This window comes from Peromyscus maniculatus, chromosome 21 (genome assembly GCF_049852395.1).
Source record: "Peromyscus maniculatus bairdii isolate BWxNUB_F1_BW_parent chromosome 21, HU_Pman_BW_mat_3.1, whole genome shotgun sequence".
Lineage (NCBI taxonomy): Eukaryota > Metazoa > Chordata > Mammalia > Rodentia > Cricetidae > Peromyscus > Peromyscus maniculatus.
This window is the reverse complement of record NC_134872.1, coordinates 1,984,186-2,005,686: the sequence shown is the minus strand read 5'-3', so window position 1 is coordinate 2,005,686 and position 21,501 is coordinate 1,984,186. Positions and strand designations below refer to the sequence as shown.

At 52.7% G+C, this 21,501-nt stretch overlaps 2 protein-coding genes across 4 annotated transcripts; one reads left to right on the top strand and one right to left on the bottom strand.

The window, feature by feature from the left end:
• Positions 1-1,834: 1,834 nt before the first annotated feature.
• Positions 1,835-8,093, bottom strand: Prr3 (proline rich 3). 3 transcript variants are annotated; one of them, XM_006997283.3, is made up of 5 exons: positions 7,844-8,093; positions 7,383-7,523; positions 6,610-6,672; positions 3,643-3,933; positions 1,835-3,036 (listed from the first exon to the last, which is right to left on the bottom strand). In XM_006997283.3, the coding sequence occupies exons 2-5, from the start codon at positions 7,489-7,491 to the stop codon at positions 2,930-2,932; spliced, it is 570 nt and encodes a 189-aa protein (XP_006997345.1). In that variant the 5' UTR covers positions 7,492-7,523; positions 7,844-8,093; the 3' UTR covers positions 1,835-2,929. The 3 variants fall into 3 exon arrangements, with proteins under 3 accessions (XP_006997345.1, XP_006997344.1, XP_076414238.1); XM_006997282.3 differs by lacking the exon at positions 7,844-8,093 and adding an exon at positions 6,968-7,045 and having other exon boundaries at positions 7,383-7,443; XM_076558123.1 differs by lacking the exons at positions 7,383-7,523; positions 7,844-8,093 and adding an exon at positions 6,968-7,305.
• A 227-nt stretch (positions 8,094-8,320) lies between these two features.
• On the top strand, positions 8,321-17,879 carry Gnl1 (G protein nucleolar 1 (putative)). The gene is made up of 12 exons (XM_076558122.1): positions 8,321-8,508; positions 8,868-9,033; positions 9,319-9,455; positions 10,063-10,214; positions 10,322-10,393; positions 11,284-11,485; positions 11,613-11,708; positions 12,068-12,262; positions 16,536-16,714; positions 16,792-16,954; positions 17,114-17,254; positions 17,530-17,879. Exons 1-12 carry the CDS (start codon positions 8,436-8,438, stop codon positions 17,769-17,771), a joined length of 1,818 nt encoding a protein of 605 aa, XP_076414237.1. The 5' UTR covers positions 8,321-8,435; the 3' UTR covers positions 17,772-17,879.
• The last annotated feature ends 3,622 nt before the right edge of the window (positions 17,880-21,501 follow it).

Sequence of the window (21,501 nt, the reverse complement as noted above, 5' to 3'; positions counted from 1 at the left end):
ACCTGCCTCTGCCTTCAAAGCAGTATATGCCTTTTAAACCACAATTAAGATAGGGCTGGCTTCTAACTCTAATGAATGACAGGCATAGGAGCTTGAGTAAGGCATTTCTACGACTGGGTCAGCTCCCATCCTTAGTCATGCTTTTCTTTATGTAGTCCAGGCTCATCTCAAGTCCACTAAGTGGCCAAAAATGACACTGAATTCCCCATTTTCTTGTCTCAACCTCCCTCCTGAGTATTGAGATTATATACCTGTGTTAATATGCCAGTTTTTTTTTTTAATTTTTAAAATGACTTATTGATCCTTGTTTTATATGCATTGGGTGTTTTGCTTGCATGTGTGTAAGAGGGTGTCAGATCCCTGAAACTGGAGTTACAGGTAGTTGTGAGCTGCTGTGTGGATGTTGGGAATTGAACCCAGGTCCTCTGGAAGACCTTAACTGCTCAGCGCTCTTAACTGCTGAGCCATCTCTCCAACCTATTTATATGTTCTAAGAATTGCATACTATTCAAACACTCTGCCAACTAGGCCACACTCCCAGCCCCATATGATGCTTCTGTCCCAAGTCACTTTCCAATACCGACAGATCCAAAGCCAATGCTCTCTCTGACTTTGTTCTACTGCCCCAGCATGCACATCTGACAAAGTCACTTTCCCTCCATTTCTCCAGACACTTTTTCCTAGTGGACTGATCTTCTCCCTCCTCTGGCCCCTTTCCCTGGGGTCCAGATGTTGTACTGCCAAGGTCAATCTTTGACAGTCTTTAAAAAAAAATTACTTTTATGTGTTTTGCCTGCATGTGCACACTGAGTACATGCCTGGTGTGCTCTGGCCAAGAGGACGGCAAATCCCCGGAACTGGAGTTACTGGGAGTGGCAAGCTGAAGTGGGTTCTGGGAACCAAACTCAGGTTCTCTTCAAGAGCAAATGCTGTTAACTGCAGAGCCATCTCTCCAGCCCCAAATGCTTTCATTTTGATTGATCCAAACACTGACTTTTCTCCAACTCCACTATTCAAGCCTATGCCACCATCCCAGCTTACCTGTGTCGTTTTAGTATCTTAAATATTCATTTCTGGGGCTGGAGACGTGGCTCAGTGTTTAAGAGCACTTGTTGCTCTTGTAGAGGACCCTGGTTTGATTCCCAGTACCCACATGGTGGCTCACAACTATCTGTAACCCTAGTCCCAGGGGATCTGATGCATTCTTCTGATCTCCACGGGCACCAGTCACATACATACATGCAGGCAAGATATTTATACACATAAAATAAAATAAAATGAATTTAAAAATATTTTAAAAATCTCCATTTTTAAGTCTGTTCCCCAACCTAAGTGGACAGGCATGTCTAAGCTTTTTTTTTTTTTTTTTTGATTTTTGGAGACAGGGTTTCTCTGTGTAGCTTTGGTGCCTGTCCTAGAACTCAGAGATCCGCCTGGCTCTGCCTCCCGAGTGCTGGGATTAAAGGCGTGCGCCACCACTGCCCTGCATGTCTAAGCTTTTAACAGTGGAACAAGGAATCATCACAAAGCTTGGCACTATCTCTACAGAGTCCATATGGAGAACTACTCAATTTGATTTACAAGGGAAAAAACACAAAATGAATCGTGAGCAACTCGTTGGCTTTAGCTTTTCGACTCGTGTCTACGGTCTCCCACTCTCCTCAGCCATTGCAGAGACGACTCCTTCTCATTCCACCTCAACTCCTTGCCACTCCCTCATCTGCTCCCCCAACCCTTTACAGAGCGTAACCTCTGATGAACTACGTGGGCGATGGGACTCCCTACCAGCCTCCCCTGTACTTCAGAGACGGCTGAGACACAGAAACAAGGGAAATGCCGGTTTCCACTGTGTTTATTACTAATATAAAAAAAAAATAAAAAAAAAATCATTCTTAGTTCTCCAACTCCTCTTGTCCATACACCTCCTGACCCACTTCCTTAGGGCCAGCTCAAAACCCAAGTTCACTGCTGTTTTCACAGAAAACAACCAGTGCCAGGATGTGAGGGTCAGAGGTGACAGTACTGTCCAGGTTCCACCCAAAGACAAGCCAAGGCCAGGTGGAGATTCACAGAATTCAAATGGAAGGGCTGGTGGCCTCACAATGATAGGGCCTAACTAAAATGAGCCGGGCAGAGGCTGCGTGGGGAGGCCCACCCCAGGCTTTACAAGACATCACTGGCCTGTGCCAGACACCAGAAGAGAGGGCACGACAAGAAGGCAGTCTGAGGACGTCTCACATCTCCCGTGTTGGGAGGTAGGTGAGGTCTAGAGGGCACCGAGAGCCTTGCTCCATTTGGCAGAATAACTTATCTAGTGTTGGGAAGCCACAAAAATGCCACGGACACTCAGGAAGGCTACGAGGGGATGCACAGTTCCACAAAGCACAGTGACCACAGGCCTTAGCGGCGGGGCTCATGCTAATGACAAGAAACTAGGACATCCAGAAGCAGGGGGAGGCTGTTCAGGAAGCAAGTCTGTACCAGTCACTCAAACCTGACCCCAAGGACAGACAACCTGGTGCGTGTCCGGGCAGCTGCAAACACTGGGGCTTCACGGCAAAGGACTTGAAACAGCAGCTGGAGGACAGAAGGCTGCTCCAGGGTTCGTGGGAACTGAGGGCAATACTGGGAGACAGGTGGGCGATGCACAAGACACAGCACCAATGGTTTCCTGTTCAGCAGTCATTGGGCAGAGGGGAGGATCCAGGAGGCAGTGGGAGGGAGCAAGATGGGGTCCCAAAAGTCTCTGAAGCCTGGATCACAAGACAATGCGCACCGCACACCAGTGACAATCACAACTCTGGACCCCATGGGGGAGACGATGAATGGGGCGGACATGTCACTGACTGAAGGTGAACGCAGGGCCTTCAAGTAGCTGCGAGGGGGCCACTGTCAGGGCTCCTTCCAGCGCAGGTGGGAAGGCACAGTCTCACAGAGGCGGCCCGTTGACGCCCGGGTGGTAGAAGGCACAGTGGTCTTCATACCGACAGTGGCCCTTCTTGGAGAAGTGTCGGCAGACGGGGCGGTCAGACTTGTCTGTGGACAATGAAAACGATGGTTTAACAACTCTGAGAGCTGGACGAGGCGGCTCACACCTGTGACCCCAGCATTCAGGACATTCAGGAGGCTGAGACAGAAGACTGTCACGAGTTTGAAGTCAACCTGTCCATCCCCCCCCCCCCCGCCATAAATAAATAAATAAATAAATAAATAAATAAATAAATAAATAAATAAATAAATAAAAAATGCCTTCCCTACCCCCCAGAAACCCTAAGAAAGAAATGAGATAGAACACAGAGAGGAAGCCGAGGTTCCTACCACAGACAGTTTACAAGCATTTTGGCCTTTTCTACTTTGGGGGCTGGGACAGAACGCAGAGCCTCAAGCATGCTACCCAACTTGCTCAGCCACTGAGTAAGACTCCGGACCACCAAACATTTTGGAAAGGCATTCTTTCTGAGGGAAGAAAAATGTTCAGGGCTACTTGTATCTGTCAGCTACAAGGCTGGCAGCTCAGTGGTAGAGGAATCCTTAACCCAGGAAAGGCCATGCATTAGTTCTCAATGCTGCCCAGAGACAGCCCAAAGGAGAAGAGACCAGAGGCATGCAGGGAAGGCACAGGCAGAGCACAGTGGGCCTTACCTTCTATCACCGGGGGGCTGTTCTTAGGTGGGTAGGTGTTCTTGACAAGAGACCAGCTTTTGAGCCTTCGTGGATGTCTTGGCTCTCTGTAAAAGCTTTCCCTAGAGGGACCCCCATGGCCTGGCCCAGGAAACGGAGGTTCAGTATTGACAACCCACCAACCACGACCATATGGGCTAGATCTAGGACCAAGGCCTCCTCGAATAGGGCCTCTACCCCGGGGAGGAGGTGGGAGACTCAGCAGTGGCGGAATCATCGGTCCCCTTGATCCTGGAGGACCTCTGTGAAGAGCTAGAGAGAAAGACAGGGAGGGTGATTGCTGGGCAGCTAACTCCTGACAAAAGCCCCTCCCCTACTGGCCACATTAAAGCATTCTGACACCCCACTTAAGAACACAAGCCAACTATCACACCTTTATCTGGGCTTCCATCACACAGGCAAAGAGACGAGTTTTCTTAGCCTTTTTAACCCCCTGTGCCAGGAATTGAATCCAGAACCGTGTGTACACTAGGCAACTACTCTACTACTGAGCTAATGTCCGCTTCAAAAGAGCCATCCACATGCCCTTTCCTCTCACAGAAGGTAGCCACTATCCTGACTTCTAACGTGATAGGTTGTGAATCTTTGCTTGGCTTTTAACTCTGGCTTCTCTCATTAACCATGAGATTCATTCAAGTTGTCTGGAGTGGAGCTGGTTAATTTTCTTTGCAGCGTAGTATCCTATCCCATGCGTCACAGCTAACCTGTCCACTCAACTGATGGTGGACATGTGCGTGTCCACTGTGCGGCTGTAATGAAAACGCTATGAACATTTACATGTACTACAAATTTCTGTTCTGACCACACGAGGCACAGATATTGCTCAGTAAGTATAGTGTGTTCAAGTCTGAGCTTATGCTGGTGTACCACATTCATGTCTGGTGCCTTTGCAGGCCAAAAAAGGGGACTGGAATGAGAGTAGTGAGCTGCCACGTGGGTGCTAAGAATGGAACTCAGGTCCTCTGCAATAGCAGCCACAGTACTCTTAACCACTTAGCAACCCCTCTCTAGCCCCAAGAAAGATTTTTAAAATGATTCTATCTTATTTGTGTGTGCATGGACTGTGTGTACACAGATACCAAGGTGCATGTGTGACAGAGGACAACTTGTGAAATTCAGTTCTTGTACTACTTGGGGCCGAGGATTCAAGTCAGGCTTGGTGGCAAGTACTTTTCCTACAGAGCCGTCTTATCAGCCTGACTCACCTCAACTATGTTTTTCAAGACTGGGCTTTCCTGTGTAGTCCTGGAACTCTCTATAGAACAGGCCGGCCTGTTCTACCTCCTGCCTCAGAGATCCTCCTATCTCTACCTCCCGACTGTTGAGATTAAAGGCTTAAAGGCTTGTACCATCACACCTGGCTTAGGTCAGCTATTTTTAAGTATATGGTTCAATACTATAAGTTCATGTGCTGTGAAACAGAATCCCAGGACCAAAACAGAATCCTCTGAACAAGCCCTTATATTTCCAACAGCCCCAGGAGCCCATATTCTGTTGTTTCTATGCATTTGATTTTGTGTAACTCATGCATTTATTTCCATGTGTCTACTTTCTTAGTATAGTTTTCTCAAGATTTACCCATGCTGCAACACTAACATTTTCTTCCTTTGTAAGATGAAGCAATATTGCATCAAATGCATACATTTTGTTAGCTTGATGGCAGCCTGGACTACATAGCATCTGTCTCAAAAAGACCATGCTTTCAATTCTTGTACATGTACATCCTGAGTGGGACTGCTGGCTTGTATGGTAGTTCTGCACTTTTACTTTCCTAAACAGGGTTTCTCTTTAGCCCAGGCTAGCCCCATAACTGCTACAATTCTGATTCATCCTCCAAATTGCAGACATATGCTACTGTATGCAGCTTACTTTTAGTTTCCCAACAAATCTCTATACTGCTTACTATGATAGTTATGTGGTCTCATGGCTAGCTAACAGTGTTATTTGATTAACAGAAGTTTGTGTTATTTGACGTAGTTCCAAACCTTTCCTTTATGACTGGCACAAGTGTGTGTATGCATAGGGGCCAGAGATTGACAGGTCTCACTGATTCAGCCACACTCACTGGCCAGCAAGCCCTAGAGTCCTCCTACCTCTGCCTCCTCATCACCCAGCTTTCAAGATGGCTGCTGAGGTCTGAAATCAGGTCCTCATGCTTACACTTTATCAACTGGACCACCTCCCCAGTATGTCTCCTGTTGGGCCAAGCTGACCCTGAACTCCAGCCCCTCTGCCTGGTCCGTGTGTTGTTTACAAACTCTTAGCTACTTTAAGGCCATGAAACATTCCGTTCCTTTTATTTTATTCCTGTTTTACAGTTTACTTAGACGATGTCTTTATTTGGTTCATACTTTTACACAAATGTCCAGTGGAGACATTATTACTGACAGGACCATTTCCTTGATTTCATCTTCAGACATAAGTGTTCGTATATTTACAGGCCCCTGATTCCATTCAGACAGGGTCTCATGTAGCCCAAGCTAACTGGTCTTAATTTGCTATGTAGAAGAGGCTGGCCAGGAGCTCCTGGTCCTCCTGCCTCAGTCTCTCAAGTATTACAAACTTATGTAGGTTATTCTGTGAAAACCACAATGCCATAGCTACCATAGCTTTATACTGAATCTTTATGTGTCCTCCCACTTTGGACCATCTTGGTAGTGTCCCATTTAGAGCCTCTATGTTTCTCTATAACAGAAAATGTTTATTTCTACACAAACGGAATAGAGATAGACCATGAAAGCCTCAGACCTGGGAGTTAATTTGAAAACGAATTTGACAACCCCATGTTTCCAAATGGTTAATACATGATCACTCATTTAGGTACACAATCCCTGGATTTTTGTTTTTAAAGTCTTTGATTTTTTTTTTCTTCTCCATCCATTCTCCAGGACTTAAAACACACACACACCAGGGCCCGTTTCTCCTCACCTGACTTGGGATCACCAGGCTTTCCATTAGCCATGGGAGGAGGGCCCAGAAGGCTGGGTGGTCCTAAGAGCAGACGTGAAAACATCATCAGAACGGTGCAAAGGACTAGTCATCTCGTTCACTGTGCGGTCTTTAACACTCATTTTTTAACCAGTAAAGGTAGCTATATCCACTCAGCAGTGCCGCAATCTCTCACCCCGTCCATCTGCCCGACCCTCTTGCAGAGTTAGTTGTTCGAGACTGAGCAAAACAGTGGAGATTCCATCAGAGAGTAACAGAGGTCTCCAACAGCTCTTTCCTCACAGTGCTGCATCCACAACATGCCCAGTGATCGATCCCACAGACCCCAATCCCTCACCTTAACTGTTGGCCCATCTTAGTTTTTTTCTCCTCTCCTTCCCTCGGGGGAGTAGTTCACAGAAGGCTGCACTTTCACCTAACCAGTGGAAGTGTGGTCACAAATTGTCTTCCCGGTCATCACAATCTGTAATCTCGCCGCCACCCCTCTCCCCCGCCATTCTGCGGCTGCGCAAGCCAGATCTTCAGCCGCCACCTCCCCTGCCTTCTCCAGAAAGGGTTCGGAGCCAGACTGAGACCGAGGGTTCCCGCAAACGAACTCCTCGTTCAAGGATCCGCCAGCAGCCCACCCCTCCCCGCGCCGCCCCCCTCCACGCGTGCGCCCTTCCTCCTTCCGCTGGAGCCCCCTCCCCCGCACCTCTCTCCGCGCCTAGCCCCGGGCCGGCTGACAGGCATGTGCACGCCCTCCCCCTCACCAATGGGACTCTCGTCCTCCTCGTCTCCAGGCTCGTCCCGGTCGGACAGTGCAGGATGTTGTGGCGGCTGCTGCTGCTGCTGCAGATTCTGCTTCTTGCGTTTGGGCATCGTGGCTGCGGCGGCAATGGCTGCAGCAAGATCTGGAGGGCAGTGAGGAAGGGGCACACTGGGCTTGTTTCCGCTTCCGGGTGGGCGGTGGGCCGGGAGCCCGAGGCTTTCGCCATGCCACTTCCGGCAGGTGGTGGCTCCGCGGCCGCCCTCTCCCACGGAGGGTCTGGCTCGCGGTGCGGCCCACGCGGAGGCTTTGCTCCCCCCGTGGAGCTCCTACTCGCTTGCCCAAGTCTTCTCCCCACGTGGAAAAGCACCTCCGCCGCGTTACGGCCAGACGCTCGACGGACCTCGGGCGGCCAGCGAGCACCCCGTCGCACCCTAAGGTCGCCACATCCGGTCCCCCAGTTACCATGGCAACGCCCGCAGTCACAACTCGGTGCTGCTCTCTGACCGCTCTCCAAAAGTCCTTGTCCCGCGGGCGTTTCCTGCTCGCCCGCGCTTGCACGTGTGGGCTGTGAGCCCGCCGCCCGGCAGCATCCTCCCCGAGTCCATGAGCCGCGGCCCGGCACGGGCGGCGGCCCGCGCGGCCGCACCGCTCCGGCTGCCCGGCTAGGGCCGTCCCCGGCCGTCCCCGCCGCGCAGCGAGGCGTGCTCCCCCCCTCGCCCGCCCCCCGCCAGGTGAGTGGCAGCTCCCGGGAGCTCCGGGCGGTGATGACACCCGCCCCCCCTCCCGCGACGGCCACTTGGTAGCGCCCGTGACGGAGTCGGCCGGGGCCTCCCACGCTCGCCTGCCGCTCGCCGCGCCACGCCGCGCCGCGCACCCCGGGGCCGCGGGCTCTCACGTGCCGCCGGCATCCCGGCCGCCCCGCTCCCCGCCGCCCCGCCCCTGACGTCACCGCGGCCCCGCCTCCCCAGGGCCCCGGGCCGCCGGCGGGGGCTGCCCGGGGAGTCAGTTGCGGCGGCGGGGAGCTCGGCGGCGGGCGGTCCGGGGCGCCGGGGCCATGCCGAGGAAGAAGCCCTTCAGCGTGAAGCAGAAGAAGAAGCAGCTGCAGGACAAGCGGGAGCGGAAGCGAGGTCAGGGAGGGGGCGGGGCCGCTGCGCAGCTCGGGAGGAGGGGTGTGCCGCCGCACCGCGGGCGGGCGGGCGGGCGGGGGGAGCGGGCTCTCGCGGCCCCGCGTGGGCTGCCGCGGTGGGGGCTCCCCGCAGCGGCGCGGGGGTGTGCGGGGGCTGGGGGAGGGGAGGCCCCGCCGGTGCCCCCGGGACTCTGTGACGACCCTGCGGGCCCACCCGGGAGGGACCTGGGGCGCGCAGTTGGGAGGATGGAGCCTCCGGAGAAGTTGGGGCGGCTGAAGAAGAGCTTGTCCTACCGGCTCGGGGGGCTTTGGGTGTCCCGAGAACCGGTCTGCACCGGCGTCACCGGTCCCTCCCCTCAGGGCTCCAAGATGGGCTTCGCTCCAGTTCCAACAGCCGCAGCGGGAGCCGGGAGCGGCGGGAGGAGCAGACCGACACCTCGGATGGGGAATCCGTGACCCATCATATCCGCAGGCTCAACCAGCAACCATCCCAGGGGCTGGGGCCCAGAGGTTACGATCCCAACCGGTGAGCGGAGGAGAAGGGCGCTGGCCCCCGCTTCCCTGCCCTGGAAGAGCTCCCGAGGAAGGCTTGGAAGTGGAGCTAGTGAGGCCGGAAGCCACGGTGGTTCTCTCAGGGATGGGCCACAATCTTGCTTTCCCGGGGGCTGTCAAGACTTTGTTTTCGGGGGAATTGGGGGGTCGGGGGAAGAGCCAACCGAGAGGAGAGACCTGAACAGCCAGGGGAGGAGGCTTTGCAAAGTTGCCTGCTTTGGAGAGGAGACGATGAGATGTGTGGTCCCTCTTCCCTTAGATACCGGCTGCATTTTGAACGGGACAGCCGGGAGGAGGTGGAGAGGAGAAAGAGAGCAGCCAGAGAGCAAGTGTTGCAGCCTGTCAGTGCTGAAATGCTCGAGCTGGATATCCGGGAAGTCTATCAGCCTGGCTCAGGTGAGTGAGGGTTACTTGGGGTTTGCTGTCAGCTTGGGGAACCAGCCGGCTGCGAGGAAAGGAGGGCTCGAGATGCATGTTGGAGTTTGAAAAAAGTCCTAGCCGGGTGGTGGTGGCACATGCCTTCAATCCCAGCAGAGGCGGATCTCTGAGTTCAAGGCCAGTCTGGACTACAGAGTGAGTTCCAGGACAGCCAGGGATACACAGGAAAACCCTGTCTTGAAAAACAAAATAAAAAAAACCCACGCCGCCTGGTGGTGGCACACGCCTTTGATCCCAGCACCTGGGAGGCAGAAGGATCTCAGTGAGTTCTAGGTCAGCCTGGTCTACAGAGCGAGTTCCAGGACAGCCAGGGCTGTTACACAGGAGAAAGCCTGTCTCAAAAATAAATAAATAAATAAATAAATAAATAAATAAATAAATAGATAAAGTAAGAAGAAAGAAAGAATAGCCGGGCATGGTGAGGCACGCCTTTAATCCCAGCAGAGCCAGGCGGATCTCTGTGAGTTCCAGGAAAGGTGCAAAGCTACAGAGAAACCCTGTCTCAAAGAAGAAAGAAAGAAAACAGAGTCCTGATGCTTGTTCGGACTTTTTCCTCATTTTGCAGTCTTGGACTTTCCCCGCCGTCCTCCTTGGAACTATGAGATGTCCAAGGAACAGCTAATGAGCCAAGAGGAGCGGAGCTTCCAGGAATACCTTGGGAAGATACATGGCGCGTTCGCTTCGGAGAAACTCAGCTACTTTGAGCACAATCTGGAGGTGACAGTGGAGTGGGGTCGGGAGTTGACGTGCTGTGCTCCTAGGTAGTGTCCTGTGCTGGCAGGAGAAGGACCCTGGCCATATCCATTCCCCTCTGATCTTTTCAGACATGGAGGCAGCTGTGGCGGGTGTTGGAGATGTCTGACATCGTCTTGCTCATCACTGACATCCGACATCCGGTGAGTGCTTGGAACGTCTGTAAGGGAGACACTAGTGGGGTGGTCAGAGGCGGAGTGGGGAAATAGAGGGTCTTTCTCAGTTCTCTGGTGAGTGTGTGTCCAGGGGCTGGCCATTCCCTTTCTAGGACGTGTGCTTGGAATCGTGAAGCCAGAGGGCAGCCTTGGCTGTCTTCCTCAGAGACGGCGCCGTGCCACCTTGTGTTGTGGGATCTCTTACCGGGCCCGGGCTCACCACATAGCCCCAGGGATCCTCCTGTCCTCCTTTCCAGGCGCTGGGGTTACTGCGGCTTTCTTTCTTTTTTTTTTTTTTTTTTTTTTTTCGAGACAGGATTTCTCTGTGTATCTTTGCGCCTTTCCTGGAACTCACTTGGTAGCCCAGGCTGGCCTCGAACTCACAGAGAGCCTCCTGCCTCTGCCTCCCAAGTGCTGGGATTAAAGGCGTGCGCCGCCGCCGCCGCCGCCCGGTTACTGCGGCTTTCTTTCTTTTTCCCTTTTTATACCTTAATATAAAAGTCAGAAGTACTTTCTTTTCTTTTCCTTTCATTTTGTTCTGCTGAGGGGCCTGGCATGTGCTGGGCCTGAGCTTTACTACTAAGCTGTACCCCATTCTGAGGAACTCAGTGTTTTATTCATCTCTTAGCATAGCCTGCCATTCCCATGCTGGCCAGCATGCTCTCTCTCTGTCTCTCTCTCATCATGACCTGCAGGAAGCACCCTGAGACTTGTCCGGGCTGTCACACCTGCGTGGCCTTTCTTGTCCAGTGTGGCTGGTTTATATTTTCGCCCTTACTGTAGCTACTTGAGCCAGGGCCTTGCGTCTTTTGCTGTGCGGGTGATGGGGAGCTGGAGCCAGCAGACTCGGGGGTCACTTCTCACCAACTCTGTCACAGGTTGTGAACTTTCCACCAGCACTTTATGAGTATGTAACTGGAGAACTTGGGCTGGCCCTGATCCTGGTCTTGAACAAGGTGGACCTGGCCCCGCCGTCCCTCGTGGTTGCCTGGAAGCATTACTTTCACCAGCACTACCCCCAGCTGCACATTGTCCTGTTCACCTCCTTCCCTCGGGACACTAGAGCTCCGCAGGAGCCTGGTGAGTGGGCTGTGGGGAGGGGTGAGTGGCGCGGGTAAGCGGACAGAGGACCGTGTTGGCAAAGGCCCCTGATTGAGGCTTCAGGGTGGTAGGAGAGATGCGATGCATCTTCACCCTTTTATCTCAGTCTTGAAGAAGAACCGGAGGCGGGGGAGAGGATGGACTCGGGCGCTGGGGCCAGAGCAGCTGCTGAGAGCCTGCGAAGCCATCACTGTGGGGAAAGGTATGGAGCCCTGGGAGGGGCCTGTGGAAGGCTTTGGGGGCCGCTCCAGGGTTCCCTTCTCCATATCCCTCTATTACACATGTCTAGGAAAGTTGTGGAATAAGGAGCAGCCTCTGTGGTGGGCAGGACAGAGGCAGGAGGTGGACGGGAGCCCCCATGGCTTGAGTTCCCCCCAGTTTTCTTAGAGGCTTTAAAGAAGAGATGTCTAACTCCAGAGTGGGGTCCAGTGGAGACTGGGGATTTCCAGGACGCACTGGCTTTGCTGTGATTTTTAGGAATGCTGGTGACATCAGCTGTGCATTATCCATAGAGGCCTGGGGTGAGGGAAACCATTTATTTTCTTCTTTTTCTTCGAGCAGTGGACTTGAGCAGCTGGCGTGAGAAGATTGCTAGGGATGTGGCCGGGGCTTCCTGGGGCAATGGCTCTGGGGAGGAAGAAGAAGAGGACGATGGGCCCGCAGTCCTGGTGGAGCAGCAGACGGACTCGGCGATGGAGCCCACGGGCCCCTCGAGGGAGCGCTACAAGGACGGTGTGGTGACCATCGGCTGTGTGGGTGAGGACTCAGTGGCCGCCCTCATGGCCTCCTGAGGCACCGTCAGTGTGGAGGAGGGAGCTGGGCCTGTGTGGGCTGCAGGTCTTCAAGGAACAAGTCTGCCGTGGGTCCTGGGGAGCTGAAGGGCGCGTGCTGCAGTCCAGCTAAGTTCTGCCTGCTCAAGTCCTTCCTCGGAGTCCTAGTTGCGAATGCACAGTGAGAGAAGGGGTGAGGAGTGGCGGGTGTAGTGCTGAGCCGCTCGGTGCCTGATGAACCCACAAGCTGTTCTGAGTGACTGGTGGATGGATGGTCATGGCTCAGTTGTGATGCTGGTTCCTCAGACAGGGATCCTTAAGTCATAGCAGGAAGGCAGTCAGGACCTTTCCCTTTTCATTGTGGTCACAGAGTATCCCTCCAGTTAAGGACTGTGTCACGAGCCAGGCTTGGCAGTGATCACCTTTAATCCGAGCCCGTGGAGGCCGAGGCAGGCAGATCTCTGTGACTTCAAGGCCAGCCTGGGCTACAGAGTGAGTTCCCAGGCAGCAAGGACTGCACAGTGAGACCCTGTCTCAAAAAGGAGAGGGAGCTCTGTTCAGCTCCATCAGAGCAGCAGTTTTCAGCCTGTGGGTCTCCACCCCTTTGAGGAACGATCCTTTCACAGGAGTCAAATGTCATGTCCTGCCTATCAGATTACATTTATATTAAATCACATTATGACTTATAACAGTAGCAAAATTACAGCCGTAAAGTAACAATGAAAATAACTTTATGGTTGGGAGTCGCCACAGCATGAGGAACTGTACTAAAGGGTCATAACATTGGAAGGTTGAGAACCCCTGCAGTAGAGAAGGAACGTGTGATGAGGGTCTCAGTAAGGTTCCTTCTCATTTTGTGTACAAGAGCTGAGAAGAGACCTTGGCAATTTGGTGTCTTAGATATTTGTGGAGTTTTGTTTTGTTTTAGATTCATTTCATTTTTTATGTGTGTTGGTGTTTTGCCTGCATGTGTGCATGTGCAACGCTTGTGTGTCTGGTGCCTGCAGAGGCCAGAAGAGGGCACTGGATCCCCCGGTGTTGGGGTTGTAGACTGTTGTAAGCCACTAGGAGGCTGCTGGGAACAGAACCCAGGTCCTACAAGAGTATCGACTTCTCTCACCCCTGAGACGTCCCTCCAGCTCTGGCAGTTTGGATCTTAGTTTCACGAGAAGCCAATGGGGGCTGGCAAGATCTGATTTCATTTAGAAATTTATTCCTTCTGCCAAGTGGAGTGGACAGTGAGAGGTGGACAGGAAAGGAAGGAGAGAAACCTGGGGCACAGCCCAGAACTGCCGAGAGGGCCGAGTGTGGTGGGTGCTCGACCTGTAGTCCCAGGTTTGGGGAGGCCAAGGCATGAGGGTCATGGAGTCTGAGGTCAGCCTGGACTGGGTGGTGAGTTCCAGGACAGCTTGAGCTGTAGGTTGTGACTCTCAAAGAAGAAGAAGACCCTCCCCAAGGAGCTGCTCAGAGGAAGGTGGTAGAGGTTTGCGTGTGGGGTGAGACGGAGACATGATGTTGGAAAGTGGAGGAAAGGAGAGTGCCGACGGCTTCCCTTGCACACAGGAAGCCAGGGGTGAAGGTGTCTCTTGCTTGTTTGTTTTAAAAAGCCTGAGCAGCTGGGAAAACCGGGAGAGGAGCAGGTTTGGGGGGCCGGAGAGTGGGAAGAGACTCAGGGTTGTCGTGGACTGTCTCAAGTGGAGGGGTGGAGCAGGCTGTGGGTTAGGGGTCTGGAGACTGGGGTATGGGAGAGATTTCAACTTGAGGTCTGAGGAGTGTTCAGAGGATGTAATGCCACGGGATGGGAGAAAGGCGGAGGCAGAGCAGTGTTTAGGCAGAGGAAGAGGAGAGTGGAAAAGCGGGGAGTCTGGAAGTGTGGTGGATGCAGTGCCCTTAAAGTCCGTGCCTGGGAAGCAGGGCTGACGGGAGCTGATGGCAGCCAGAGAGGGAGGCAGGTCCATGCCAGGCGGCGGTGTCAGCCTCTACAGAGCCCCAGCCGGGTGGCGTGGGCCGCAGGGTGGTGCTGTCCTGTTCTGAATGCTGGGGCCCTGACACCAGGGATCAGGAGTGAAAGCTCACAGACCAGAACCAGGCTCTGTGTCCGGAGATGAGCAGAAGCACCTCAGAGGAGAACGCAGTGCTCAGGCTCTGGCCAAGGGGGCCGGGGTCTCCAAGACTGATGTGTATTTTTGTCTGTTAAAGTGTGCAGTCACAAGCCGGGCGGTGGTGGCGCACGCCTTTAATCCCAGCACTCAGGAGGCAGAGGCAGGTGGATCTCTGAGTTTGAGGCCAGTCTGGTCTACAGAGTGAGTTCCAGGACAGCCAGGGCTGTTACACAGAGAAACCCTGTCTCCAAAAAAAAAGAAAGACAGAAAAGTGTGCAGTCCCAGGTAAACTTAGCAAATGGTGACACAAACAGATGAGTCTTTAAGGGCCTTTTGCAGTAAGGTTGTGGTTCTGTTGTTGTTTTACGTGGGGGTTTTGTTGTTTTTCACTGTGCAGTTTAGACTGGCCTTAATTAAACTCAGCAATCCTTCTGCCTCAGGCTTTGGAGTGCGGGATTACAGCATGTGTCATCACACTGGGAGTTTTGCTCTAAAGAGGACGAGAAGTAAGCTGGTGGGCTGTCAGGACAGCTGCTCCCTGTGCCCCTCCACCTGAGGAAGGAGCCGGCCCAGGCTGTGCGTCTTTTCTCAGGACTGTGTGGGCAGCTGCATTCCACAGGGCTGGGCTTTGGTCAGGTAACTGAGATGCAGGAAAGCCAGGACCAGGAGTTAAGGTCAGAGAGCAGGACCCTGGACCCTGAGGTGGAGCGCAGGAGAAGTAGGATGTGCTGGCCATTGCATAGTGTCCAGGTTACTTTTTTTTTGTTTGTTTGTTTCTCTGCGTAGCTTTGCGCCTTTCCTGGAACTCACTTGGTAGCCCAGGCTGGCCTCGAACTCAGAGATCCACCTGCCTCTGCCTCCCGAGTGCTGGGATTAAAGGCGTGTGCCACCACCGCCTGGCTACTTTTCTATTTCTATAAAGAGACACCATGACTAAGGCAACTTATAAAAGAAGACATTTAATTGGGAGTTGGTTTACAGTTTCAGAGGGTGAGTCTGTGGTCGTCATGGCGGGAGATGGCAGCCAGCGGGCTGGCCCTGGCGCAGTAGCTGAGAGCTCACAACACATGAACCACAAGCTGCAGGCATAGTGAAAGGCAGAGGGAGGGACAGACAGACAGACAGACAGACAGAGACTGGACCTGGTGTGGGATTTTGAATCCTCAAAGCCCACCCCCAGTAACACACCTCCTACAACAAGGCCACACCTCCTAGTTCAATGGCTAAGATACCATGCATATCAGATATTTACATTACAGTTCTTAACAGCAAAACATTGGTTATGAAGTAGCAATGAAATAATTTTATGGTTGGGGGTCACCACAATATGAAGATGCATTTTTTGTTAGTTTGTTTTGTTTTTCAAGACAGGATTTCTCTGTATAACAGTCCTGGCTGTCCTGGAACTCAATTTGTAGACCAGGCTGGCCTCGAACTCACTGAGCTCTGCCTGCCTCTGCTTCCCGAGTGCTGGCATTAAAGATGTGTGCTACCACTGCTTGGCTGAAGAACTGTATTGAAAGATCACAGCACTGTCCTAGTCCTTCCCAAAACAGTTGCACCATCTAGGGACCAAGCATTCTAACATGTGAGCCTTTGGGGGTTATTCTCATTCAGACCACCACAGTGTTGCCATGCTGGAGTCTGGGGTGCAGTTACTGGAATGAAGGATGCATGTCAGGCCAAGAGGAGTGCTTGAAATTGAATGGAAATGTGAGGTAGCAGGTCTGCTGTGTGCATAGCCTTGTGTAGCTTGTATAGGGAGATATGAGTGTGGTTCAGGCATCGAAGGCCTGAAAGGGGGATAAGAGGACTGCAGGTCCAGCACTCACGCAGAAAGAAGGTGATATGGCCATGAGAGGGGGGTGTGAGCATGCAGACATCTCCTCGGACACGTCATGATGGCTGTTACCAGGTACAGTTGTATCTGGTATCTAACTCCTGACTGATGTGGGTGGGAGGCATCTGTCCTGTAAAATGAGGAACAGGCCCCAAGAGGCCAGGGATTTGCCTGGGTCCACAACTGAGTTGTGAGGCCAGAGCCTGGTGTCTGGTGCTTCCTTCCCTGGAGCTGTCGTTCTGACGACCCCAGCCACTACTCAGCTCCTCTGGCCCAGAGTAAGGACTGTCCCACAATCCTTTGCCTTGCCTTCCTAGGTTTCCCCAATGTGGGGAAGTCCTCGCTGATCAACGGGCTGGTGGGGCGGAAGGTGGTGAGTGTCTCCAGGACACCAGGCCATACCCGGTACTTCCAGACTTACTTCCTCACCCCCTCCGTGAAGCTCTGTGACTGTCCAGGCCTCATCTTCCCCTCTCTGCTGCCCAGGCAGCTGCAGGTGTGTCGTGGTGGAGGGGCTGGGGGGGTAGGGAGGAGAGGGAGGAACGAGGAAGATACTGAATGCTGTGTCCACAGGTTCTGGCTGGGATCCACCCCATCGCCCAGACCCAGGAGCCCTACACCGCCGTGGGCTACCTGGCCTCCCGCATCCCCGTGCAGGCTCTGCTGCACTTGCGCCACCCAGAGGCAGAGGACCCTTCAGCTGAGCACCCCTGGTGCGCCTGGGACATCTGCGAAGGTGGGCTTCATGGTCTCTGCCTTTTGTCCCTGTCTGCCCTGCCCTCTCCACTCAGATTCTGACCTCAGTGGAAGGGGCTGCCTGCTTACCCTAGAAGTCTTAACTCTGCCACAGGACCAGTCTCGGGCAGCCCTCACTGACATTATTTTCTCCCTTCAGCTTGGGCAGAGAAACGAGGTTATAAAACAGCCAAGGCGGCTCGTAATGATGTATACAGAGCGGCCAACAGCCTCTTGCGACTGGCAGTGGATGGCCGCCTCAGCCTGTGTTTCCACCCTCCTGGTTACAGTGAACAGAGAGGTGAGAGCCCAGGTGTTCTCTCTAGTCCCAACTGACTGACAGGTGAGCCCCGACAGAGGTCCGAATGGGCCAGCTCTGATGATCGCTACTGATATGCAAATGTGGGTGACTGGCCGCAGCAGCCTGCCGGTGGGATTGAGCGCGTGCACGAGCTTCCGGCCAGCTCTGCACAGAGGTGGTGGAGTGAAGGGGTGCGCCCCAGCACAGCACGTGAGAGTTGCCTGTCTTCACCTCTGCCGGTCTCTCTGGCTTACACACTTGTTTGTGCTCCTCAGGCACCTGGGAGTCCCATGCAGAGACTGCAGAGCTGGTGGTGTTGCAGGGCAGGGTGGGGCCAGCAGGGGATGAGGAGGAGGAAGAAGAGGAAGAGCTGAGCAGCTCCTGCGAGGAGGAAGGCGAGGAGGACCGGGATGCAGATGAAGAGGGAGAAGGAGATGAGGACACCCCAACCTCGGGTCCTGGGTCCTGCCTGGCTGCCCGCAACCCATATTCTCTGCTGGGTGAGGACGAGTGCTGAGCCCGCCCGCCCGCCACCACTTTCCCTCTCAGTAGCTTTGCTTCTGGACTGAGCTGGAGGCCTTCCTGGTTTGCCACCTGATTGTGAATAAAAATTGTCTGCTTTGTAGCCCCTTCCCCAGGTGGCCTGAGGTGAGAGCGGCCGTTTTGGGCTGACAGCTGGGGGAGGCTTTGTGCCTTTCTTCGCCATTCTCTTTGGGGAGCAGAGTGATCTCAGGCCTGGTGCCCACGTTCCCACACAGCACTTTAAGAATCCCCATGGGCCTGGGAGTTCGCAGGCAGGCTCACCTGGAATTCGTCCTCCTGCCTTGGAGCAGTGCTGCGCCCCCTGCTGCCTGGCCTTGGTTATATCAGGTTTTGGGTGGAAGGAGCCACAGAGGTGTGTCTCCAAGAAGATTTTTAATGGGAATTTTCCATACTCAGCAAACATTTATCAGGAGTCTGCGTCTGGACCTGTTGTTAGCACAAAATGCTTTATACAAAACACTTGTGAAAACATTAATGAAATGTGTGTATAGGTAGAAACTTAATTACCAGCAAACACTTGTGCACATTTCACAATTTGAGGAGAAAAGCCCTTTAAGTACAGTGTCAGGTTTCATTAGGAGCCTGAGAGCTGGGCTAGAGAGATGCTCAGTGGTCAAGAGCATTGTCCGCTCTTCCAGTGGACCCAGGTTCAATTCCCAGCATCCACATGGCAGCTTACAACTGTTTGTGTCTCCAGTCCTAGAAAATATGGAACCCTCACACAGACATACACGCAGGCAAAACATCAAAGCACATCAAATCAAAACAAAACAAAACCCTGGGAGCAAGAATCGATAAGACAGCACAGAACCAACTCCAGAGCTCCATTTACTCTGGTTTGGGGATGGATCACAGGCTGTTTAAGGCCTCAGCTAGAAGTTGGCAGGTGGCTGAGGCCATCTTTAGGAGTTCTCTATATTCCCACAGAGATGAGAGCCCTAGGCTGAATTCTTGGTGAGAAGGGAGGGGGCAGCCACGGTGTTGTCTGGGTAGGGAGGTAGCATGGACCACTTGGCCAGCTTCCTCTGTAGAAACACCCCTTTCAGGTCCTGGGGCGGTAGCATTTCCTCCAGTGTCGGCACTGATCTGCCAACCAAAGAGAAAGGAACCTCCAGTGAGAAGAGGCTGAGGCCGCTGGCCATGAATTCCTTCCAAGTTGACTCCCTTCTGTGGCTCCAGTGTGGACCTGAGTCCTGGAGTTAGAGTTATGGCACTGCATAGAGTTAGAACCACAGCACATGAACATTCATGAAGGTCACCCAGAATGTACTAGAAAAGAGGAAAAGCCCCAACTAAGAAAAACCCAGTCCCCTGTCGAGGGCTCTTTACTTTCACAGACAACAACAAAAAGCCAGAATTCTGTTTGTACTCTGGCCCCTTATTGCTTCTGTGTCCTGTCTTCCGTGTTTCCTGTCTTCCATTGACTCCTGAGAGTCACCAGGGACATTTGGGTGAGTTAGGTTGTGACATTGGGAGCTCTCTGAACTTGAGCAGAAGGCCCCTCAGGAGCCAGTATTTTAAAGATTGGATCTCACTACGTACTCCTGGACTTGCTGTGTAGACCAGGCTGTCTTTGAACTCAGATATATCTGGAGGCAACTGAGTTCCAAAGGGATGTGGAACATGTGTCCTCAGTCACTGTCAGTGGCTTACTCATTTTATAGGAATGCAATGCCAGGCAAAGAGCTGGCTTAGACAAACGGATCAGGGAGAAGAGAAGTCCTGCCTGAGGTCAGTGCCCGAGGCTGGGGAGAAAGTGTTTCCTTTCCCTCCTGGGCTCAGATACCCAGAACCTTACTCCCTCTAGCTTGGATTGTGCCACTAAGTGGGTACCTGGTTGTAGTGACCTGGGGCTTTGGCACGCAGCTAGCCAGTCTAGCAGAACAGTCAAGTCTCATTAATGCAAAAACTTTGTTTATACAGTTCTGATTCTTAAACAGGCAGCTGTGTGTGGTCCAGGTGAGTTCAGTTCTCCAGCCTCAAAGCCAATGATGCAATCAACAAAAGTTGAAAACTGTTTGCCAGAAGTTATGGGACAAAAAGTTATTTTGAGTAAGTGTCTAACTCCAGCAGAACACAGAGCAGCCACACACCACTGCTAACGACAGCTCTTCACCTGTGTCACTGAGCTGTCACAGCTGGGGTGGAGAGTACTGCGAACCCAGGGACTCATTTACCCACTGCACATTGGCTGAGCAATTAGTACCTGTCAATCACTGCTGGTTGGTAAGGATAAAAATGGCCCTTTGTGGAGCTCGTGGTTTATTGAGTGATGAAAGCAATAAAACAGACAGCTTTTTAAAAGTGTGGTAAATGCTGGGAGAAGAGTGGTAGAGGACCCCTTGGTATCCTGATCAGAAAGCGTTGGAAGCTGGCATTTGTGGCCATGGAGGGCAGAGGTCAATGACCTCCATCATTTTTTCTCCACCCTCCTGCCCCAGACAGGGTTTCTCTATGTAGCCCCTGCTGTCCCGGAACGCTCTGTAGACAAGGCTGGCCTTGAACTCACAGAGATCCACCTGACTCTGTCTCCCAAGTGCTGGGATTAAAGGCGTGCGCCATCATTGCCTGGCCATTTTTTCTTTTTAGATAAGGCTCTCTCTGGGCTTGGAGCTCATTGATTGGCTAAACTGAACTCCAGGGATTCTCCAAAGTGCTAGGATTAACATGCAGCCTGCCGCAGCTGGCTTTTCACAAAGTGCTGGGGGTCTGAACTCAGTTCCTCAGGTTTGTGTAACCATCTCTATGCTCTGGAAGTCGGGTCTTAGAGCAGTCATACGAGGCTGAGCAAAGCCCACAGTAGACTGCTGTGGGAACACCTGGGGGGCACCCAGACTCCACACATCAAACAGAAGACAGCGGTGTGTTCTGGGCCAGCGGGCCATTTGTACACTAGAGAAGGGAGGAGAACAAACATTCCACACAGTAGTGTGAACAGCACACCTGGGAAGCGAAGAAAGTGGAGACATTACAGAGGAGAAGGCAGGGGTAGGTGAGCTAGTGAGACAGGAAGAGTCAGTGTGTGCACTGGAGTCGAAGGTCAGGCCTGTGACAACTTTGGAAGCCTAGCACTCAGCATGCCTGGGGCAGTGGGTGCAAAGGGAGGTGGGAAAGGTAGTGGAGGTCTCAAGCTACTTTAAAGATGCTTAACTAACCCATGGAGCTAGGCGTGATGGGGCACACTTTTAATTCCAGCACTTGGGGAGGCAGAGGCGAGAGGATCTGTGAGTTCCACTACAGCCAGAGCTACACAATGAGACTCTGCTGCAAAAATAAATAAATAGGGCTGGAGAGATGGCTCAGAGGTTAAGATCATTGACTGCTCTTCCAGAGGTCCTGAGTTCAATTCCCAGCAACCACATGGTGGTTGAGATCTGGTGCCCCCTTCTGGCCTGCAAGCATACATGCAGACAGAACACTGTATACATAATAAATAAATAAATAAATAAATAAATAAATAAATAAATAAATAAATAAAAATAAATAAATAAAATTTAACCCCGTGACTAAAAGGCAGAGAGTTAAGTGGCTGTAGATCAACACGGTTGCAACATAGACACTGATTGGGAAGGAGAGCATGACCAGAGGGTTTTGTAGCCATCCTAGGAGGAAACTGAACCAGAACCAGTGGAAAGAAGGCAGTTGTGAGCATACCCGGGAGGTAGGTCGACTCCGGTAGGTCGACAGGTTGTTGGCTTGCTTTG